Raw genomic sequence first — 8,363 nt, forward strand, 5'->3', positions numbered from 1 at the left:
TTTGAGCTGATTAAGAATTAGGAGGTAACCAAACTATGATAGGAATTACTAAGCGTTGGCTGCAAGGTTGTTAATCTTCCAGGTGGAGACTAAAATAGTGAGAATCATGCTGCTTAACTTCTGAACAGTTTTCTAGTAGTCCCCTTCTAAGACAGGGAGGGGAAAGTGGGAGTAACTTTAGAACACTATGTGTAGCAGCTTCTCAGCAGTACGAGATCTGTTTATGTAGTGTGAAGCATGATCTTATGACAAAGAAATGACCTTGTATTACTGGTTCTGCAGAGTAATAGCTCACTTGGTTTCTTGTACCCCAGCAGGGTACAAAGTAACACACTTCTGCATAACTCCCATGTTACATAGTCAGTAAAGCTTTCCATACAAGTTATGGAAATCAGTAAATCTGGCTGTTCTGTCTTTTCTCAAATGGCTAAACTACTGTAATTTCTTTGCAGGTGCTGTTGATGGAGTGGTTAATGGACATGTCTATCAGGTAGGATAGAAGTACTTTGTATTTAGAATGTGCTGTTCCACTCTGAGAACTTTACCTTAATCTAGACTAATACTTCCATTTCTTGTCTCTAATGTACTTTCATCTCCTCTCTGAAGAGAAACTTCTATTCTGATAGGTCATCTCATAAAGCTGTTAATATGCCTTTCCTCTGAACTTAGACACGACTTAAAGCAGCAGTCCATTTTGAATTATGGCTTAGTAGGACATAACCACTAGAAGCAGACTGACAGGCTCTGTTGTATGACTCAGTGTTGACTTGCTACTGGCTAATAAGCTGAAAGCATGTTCTGACTACCTAGTTTAAAGCAGAGTTTTCTGAATTGCTTGTTCTTTAAGGATAATTTGTGTGTCATGGTAGTCTTACCATGATTGTTCTTACCAGGAGCTGACTGAAAATATTATACGCTTACTAGTCACATAAAGTTGCATGAAATTAAGCTGCTGGCTAAATAGCTTACTAATAGTCTGAAAGCATCCTAGCCAGCCATGGTAATGACAAAAGGAGGAGATACTTGCTTTATTAGTGTCAGGGAGGAATGAGGCATGCTAAGGCAATCATTGTGTTGTAACTGAATTTCATATCAGTTTGGCTAAAGCACTGTTGTTGCCTGGTGTCAGAGTTGGCTGGATAGCCCTGATTAAACGAGTGCTTGGGAAGGGGGCAGCATATAGCTCTTCTTCATAGAGTTTTAAGTGAATACTGAGCTTCGTGGAGACACAAACAGCTTTCACTGATGCTAGCACTTTTATATCCTCACCATTGCTGTGAGATTGATGGGAAAACTGTATCTTACTGCACCTTGGTGCTTCCTTAGGTGATGAGGTAGATGAAATATCTTGATTTTGTGTTTGCAATTCTAAGTGACCAGCTGCTTTGGTTGATACAGCTTCCTCTTAATGAGGAAGAATAGAACAAATGGGCTATATGTAACTTTTGTTTTAGCTACGTGTAACTAGTTTGGCCCTGCAACTCACCAATTTATTTTGTTTTGGATTTCATGTGAAGCCTGGTGCTGTTGCAGGGTAGCTCCTTTTCCTTGCGTTACTCCTTCATTGAGAGCTACAGGAGGTCCAAAGAGAGGCAAGATGCCATTAGCATTGATCCATCTGGTACTGTTAGGAGTGGTATGTAGTAGTTCTAAGAGTAGGGTGAACGAATAAAAGTTGTTGGACTTGGAGTATCCTCTGTGGCAAACAGCACAATATTCAATAGCTTTGTGAATCTAGTGTATTAATGATAGCCTTATTCATTGCAAGTCTTTGAGCTATTGTGTAGTAAAAAGCATGCTAGTACTGACACTGTTTTGTTGCTTAAATGTTGAAATGCCTCTTGCATTCTAAGATGCATACAGCAATCCAAAAAGAACATTGGCTTTAATATCAGTTAAGTTAGCAAATGTGTCTGAAATAGACGAGTAAGTTACAGAGAATGTTTTAAACTCCTGTGCAACAAAACTGTAAAACAACAAAAAATATTTTCACAGCAAATACTTAAAATGAAACAAACTGGACAATCTCTAGGCCTACAACTGCATAGTGAGGTGCTAGGCATTGTCTTCATCTTTCCTTACGTGTAGAGCTCAGGCATAGTTTGACTCCCCAGTCAACTTTGAATTTGTGTTTGATCCCTGATTGCTAGAGAAGATTCCTGTATTGCTTTGCTTCAATCCTGCTGTAATTCGTGGTAAGACGTTTTTCATATTAATGGTGGAAATGCGATATAACATCAGATGAGTGTTACGTGCTCAGTTCAAATAGAGTCTAATTTTATGTAGCTTGCAGGCAGTTATCTGAAATACTCAGTTGTCATGTATAAATGACATAAGTATTCCTTCCCTTTAAGGAGAGTAATGGTCCAATGGACTCCTATGCTGCCATATCCCAAGTAGATCGACTGCAGTCAGAACCGGAGAGTATTCGTAAGTGGAGAGAGGAGCAAAAAGAGCGCCTGGAGCAACTTGGTAAGGAGGCTGTTTGTTGCAGTAGTGTTCTTGCTTGTGAGTAACTTAGTGGCAGCTTTTTAGGCAGCAGAATTCTCAACTATGGGTTCTGGCTCTTGGGAATCTAACATGCTTCTTGAGTTTGAGCAGCAAGTCAGATGAATCTTCCAGGAAACAGACAATACTGGTGTAGGAGTCAGCAAGTGGCTCTCTGAACCTTAGAAGTATTCCCATGGCCTGCCTCTTACTTACAAATAAGCTAACAGAAAATGAACAGCTTTTATCAGCAGAAAAGAGTGAATAAATACTGCAGCCATCAGCACTTTTTTCAAAGGATGGAGATTGCTCATTTTGTAATTGCTGAGGCCATCTGTTGTCACACAGATCTTAATCTAATAGGTAAGTTAAGTAATGGACTAGTAACTAAACTAAATACAGCTATCAAATGCAATGATGCCTACCTGTGGACAGCTTCTAAAAGCCTATAAACCGGTATGCTTTCCACTTACATTAGGGAGGCCTTGCTTGAAATTGTTGGAACAGAACCTTCTGTACAGTGTGATTCCGGATAGAACTGAGCCTGTTGCTCCTCTTCTGCGTTCGTTGCAGCATATGAGCTTGTCCTGAACAGTAGGCTGGATGTAATAGCATACTGAGCGCCAAGCTCTGTCACTTTGTCTAGCACGCAGGCTTTACTGAGATTTGTTCTAGTGCTAGCTTAGCAAGGTGACCGTTTCTGTTTTTGAACAGTTTGCAGGCCAACAGACTTAACTCAATCCAAATTAGTCTTCAAATGCCTATCCTAAACTGAAATGACTGTCCCAGTTATGCAGCACAGGCATTCTGTTTAGCCAGTCCTCTGAACGTTCATGGTATTTAGAGTTCTCATGGTCTAAATCAGGAAATCTCCTAAACCTTATCTGAGTAGATCAAACAACTGTCTACACTAGAGTGCACCTGGAGCCATCAGCTGAAGTTTTAGCAAGATCCAGCTGGAACAAACGTGACTGACAAATCAATTCTTAAATCTTCAGATGCAAACTCACGAAAGCAGGAAGCAGAATGGAAAGAGAAAGCAATAAAGGAGTTGGAGGAGTGGTATGCAAGGCAAGATGAAAAGCTCCAGAAAACAAAAGCTAGCAACAGGTAAGGTTTCTCCAGCCCTCTGAAGAGTTATGGTACTGGATATGAAAATAATGAGGGAGAGAGGTTAGAATACTTCTAGTATGTCCTAAGGTACTAGTCCTTCAGATAATTAAAGTAACCTCTCCTACTAAGAAATGAGTCTCCAGTGGTAGACTATCCTTTTAGGCTGTATTAGAATCCAAGAATAGCAAGAGAAAGCATTAAGGTAATGAACGAGAATTACTGAAGGTTCGTTAAGACACGAAGTTTGAACATGGCCAGAAAAAGTTTTAGTCTACCCACTTGTTTGCATGCTCCTAGCTGTGCATGTTTTTAGTGACTGTAATTACCTACCTTAAGACTAGCAATCTTACTTGCTATCTTTAGAACACAAGAAAGTGGCCTTCTAGTTAGTCTTTGCTGCAAGTAATTTTGTTAGATGTCTTAAAACCTTTGGTTGCTCCTTTTGGAAGCTCTTGAGAAATAACTCAGTTCTGCTAATTAAAAGCTAAATGCTGACTGTGTCTATGTTGGGTTAAATTATGGGCCCTGGGGCAGAAACTAATGACTTGGCTGCTAGTTTAGGAAGCTCTTACACATTCGTAGACATTCCATGTGGAATTTTGACTTCAAGCTATGTAAAGGTAAATGTGATAGTACTGACTTAATACAATTTGGATCTCGACTTCTGACCTAGGGTCAGAAGTCATTCTGTCCGTGTAGTCATCAGGGCTGCTTTATAATTTGGGAACCCACAGACTTCAACCGTTTTTTTGAAACACCGTTTTTCTTATCAAAATGGACAGCAGATTTGTCTTGAATAAGTAGAGTTCTAGGTAGAATCTACTGTTTACTAAATGAAGGAGGCTTATGCTTCCTACGGAATTATGGATTTGACACTTCCATTCACTGAGGTGTAGTCTTTTGGTTGGGCCAAGAACGGGAGATGGGATTGGCACTCTTATAGTTGGTGGCCAGAGCTCAAGGTACCCCCATAGCTTTATTGTAGCCAGTGTTTGAGCGGAGGGTATGAATTCTGGTGCAGGGTCCATTTAACAGGTGTTAAGCAGAAGGAATGTTTGGCATTCTCATCAGCCTGCTGAGATCTTTCTCTTAATGGTAGTTTCTGTCCACTGGAATTAGTGTAATGGTAACACTGGGATTCTAGTCCTAAAATTAACTGGTCCCGACTTCTAAGATCTAAGCAGAGCTTTTGTGTTGCCTCTCTCGAGTCAATGGCTTAATTGATACATTCCATGTGGTAGCTGCTTTCCTGTTACAGTAAGTATAGGTGATGCAAGGTTAATGTTGTTAAAACTGCCTCCAGCTGTGTTTCGTACTTCTCATCCTTATCTCTTTTCTCCTGCCTGCTTGCCTGCCTTTTGGACTACTTGCTACCTAGGGTGGCAGATGAAGCTTTCTACAAACAACCCTTCGCTGACGTGATTGGTTATGTGTATGTTGCTTAACTACTAATTCTATTTGCTAGTTAACTAGGTAATGAGTAGGATCAGAAATAGTGCTGAATGTCTGAAGGTGACTTCTGAATATTTCAGGGCAATGCAAGCTAATATCAGTAAATAGCATTTACTTTTTGGACTGACTTGGATTTGCAATATTAAATGCAGTTTTTCTGTAAGGTTTCCTTACACTGCACAACATCCAGCACTTTCAGATTTAGTCATGTAGTATACATACCACTGGAATTTTGGTAATGACTTAGTAGTCTTTAGATGTAGGGGTTTACAGTTGTTTCCAGGCCAGTGACCACTGCCACTTCCACAGAGAAGCACAATGTTTAACTGTGCATTCTCTGTAATAGGCATCGAGCTCCTGATCTAATCAGAAAAATATTCAAGTAATGCTTACACATAAAGCTCTGCAAGCCAAGGAAGGTAGAAAGGAATCACTTGCCATAAATCAGGGTAGAAGATGTGTGTGCCTATAGAAATAGGATGCTATAAGAGAACAGATGAAAAGTACAAGAAGGTGGTATTGTAAAATCATCATTAGCTGCTGTGAGGATGTTTAGGAGCAGCTCTGTGTAGACATTTTGCCAGCCTAATGGATCAGTGAGAATACAGCCATGACTTTCAAGCCCCAATGAGTATGCTAGTTTTCATGGGGTGGAGGGATGGCAATGTTCATTGGCTTGTTCATGTATTTTGATTTCTTCCCTTAGTTTGTAGACTTGAATTGAAAAGGGGCCATGTCATAGATTCTAAGGTGACACCTTTAGAAGGTGTATTGGTGAGCCATGGTGTATTAATAAGTGCATTAATACTGAAAGTCCAGTGTGGAATTCATCACCTAACTCTAAGTGGATGTAAACCAAGACTTGTGAAATGGTGGATTAACAGGTGGTGTTTGACTTTTCTGAAGTCTCCTGGAGTTGATTTTGATAGTTTTTTTCCAAGAAAACCCTTATTTTCATATATCTAATGCAAATGTGCAGTATAAGTGCTGCAGAACAAAATTGGCAGCCTGTTTTCTGAATGTAGGCTAAGCTTAGTGCATGTTCAGCCAGCTGATCATCTGCATTAAACTCATTCTCATTTTCTATATCTGACTTAAACTTTCTCTCCTTGTTTCTTTTCTTCTCTGCACCTTTAAGCACAAACATAAATCATCCTTGCTACAGCCTAGAACAGTTAAGTAAAAAAATCTTCACTGCCCTTTAAAAGTGTGATGTCACATAAAGTAGCAGTGTTGTAGTGACCCTTGTCTTCAGTGGTGTCTGTAACCTTATAATCCCTGTGAACAGTGCTGAACCCTCACGGGAGAGTCATCTTCACTGCTTTTTCTGTACTGCTTGTTGGAGTAGATGGATTTGGTTTGATCTCTTGATGCTTGTAGGGGCATCCCTTACCAGGGCCTCAGAGTTATATAAACTAGATGCTGGAGTGTTATCCCTGTATAGAAGCAATGCTCTTAGCAGCATAGAAATGCCAAAAGGATAGAGGTGAGAAGCCACTGCCACTAACCTGCACATACGTACAAAGGCGCCTTAGAGTCTCCTTAGGGTGAGTGTAGGGGAAACGTGTTTATTCTGCGATCAGACTTCAGATGAGTCATCCCCTCTGCCAAGATATGCTTTCGTCTATAGGACCTGCAAGCATGGGATTCATGACTGAAGTTCCTTTTGATTCATGCTGCTCCACTAACAGCATTGGGAATCATCAGCAGATAGTTTAATGATGGCCTATAGGCAGATGTAAATCCTTGAATGGAATCTGACAAGAATCCTGCAAGATGTGCTTGCAAGGAGTTGTAAATTTCCAGGTGGCAAGTGTGCAGTATAAGCCATGAAGTGGCAGAGGCTTAACTAGTTAAGACTTGGGCATTTCTTCATAAATAAAATGCCTACGTAGTAGTACCTTACCTCCTGGCAGTGTCTGTGGTCACTTCTTAGGCAGAGACTCAGTAACTATTCTTAAAACCAAACACCTGTATTCCAACATTTTACACAGCACTCTGCACTGCTTGTGCATAGCATACTACTGCAACCTACTTTCATGTCCAGGATTGCGGCATAAGTAAGATTAAGTAACTGTAATGTCCATAGCAGCTGTCAGGTCACATTTCTTATGAAATATGCTGAAAGAAACTTGATCCTGTAAGAGGGAAGGAGTGCCTTACATGTTGGGCATTAACGCAAGGTGCATTGCATTGCTTTCAGGGCAGCTGAAGAAGCCTTTGTGAATGATGCAGAAGACATTTTTCCAGGCACTGAGTGGGAACGTGTGGCTCAGCTTTGTGACTTTAATCCCAAGTCTAGTAAGCAGGCAAAAGATGTGTCCCGCATGCGTTCAGTCCTCATCTCACTCAAGCAGGCTCCGCTGGTTCGCTGAAGGAAAGCACAATGGAAAGACTACAAATGCAGTATCTTAACTTTACTCAGAGAAGCTATGTTTGCAGTAAATGGATTAATTGTTTCAATGTTTTTTTTGGACCAAACCTCATGATGTATCTAGAGCTGATCATTGTTTGATTGCATGTTCTTCCTCATGTTTCCTTTCTGTGTCTGAGATGGGAGAACCTCCAAAACTGTAGTCTCTGTGCTTTTGTGCACTGAGATGTCACTTCCCACATTACTGATATTAAAGGTGTGTTAAACAGTGCAATGTGTTGACTTTGGATGAATTAAGAAGGTCTCCTGCTCTGTTTCAACATGGGATGTTTGAATTGAGTGTGAGCAAACATTTCTCTTAATTGCTAGTGATTTCACTTTGCTGGTGCCTGATCAGCCAGCAGTGCTTCTGGTCTCTGAGAGTCTGTCCTGCTCTTCTCTGTGAGCTTTTTTAAAGCTCTTGAGAGCTTTAGTTTAAAAACTGCTTCCCTATCCAATTTATCACACAAGCTCTTGGAAACTGGAGCAGCAGGCTTGTTAAGGAGCTTATCTTGCTTCCAGTGGAACTGAGGACACTGCCTTCTGCAGGTAAGCAGTTCTGTGTAGTTTTCTGCTGTCACTCCAGCTGCAGATCTTAGGCTAGAAATACAGTACAGGGTGCTGAGTAGTTAAAGCCTTTTCTATTCTGCTGCATATTCTGTTCTGCCATGTATTCAACCTTGGCTTTATATGCAAAGTTCTCTTGTGCAGAGGCTATTTGGGTGGTTTTGAACTGTGTCCTTGTCCTAACTGATTCTTGCAGATACTTTCTCCCACCAGGGTAGTGGACTGGAGATTTGGAGAGCAAGAGAAAGGAAGACTTGCTCTTACTGCTGCTCATCCACTGGATTGGAGCTCTGTCTGCCAAGGTGGTTGAATTTGAAACAAACTGATCCAG

The 8,363-nt window shown here is 40.8% G+C and overlaps 1 protein-coding gene across 1 annotated transcript; it reads left to right on the top strand.

Annotated features, from left to right (window-relative positions):
- Positions 1–452: 452 nt before the first annotated feature.
- On the top strand, positions 453–7,695 carry CLTA (clathrin, light chain A; the record flags this gene model as incomplete). Its single annotated transcript, XM_010286205.1, has 6 exons — positions 453–490; positions 2,355–2,472; positions 3,486–3,597; positions 4,979–5,032; positions 6,191–6,226; positions 7,256–7,695. Coding segments are annotated over 6 exons (530 nt in total), but the record flags the coding sequence as incomplete, so codon positions are not given.
- Positions 7,696–8,363: the final 668 nt, after the last annotated feature.

The sequence above is a fragment of the Phaethon lepturus genome, unplaced genomic scaffold, assembly GCF_000687285.1.
Source record: "Phaethon lepturus isolate BGI_N335 unplaced genomic scaffold, ASM68728v1 scaffold51764, whole genome shotgun sequence".
Lineage (NCBI taxonomy): Eukaryota > Metazoa > Chordata > Aves > Phaethontiformes > Phaethontidae > Phaethon > Phaethon lepturus.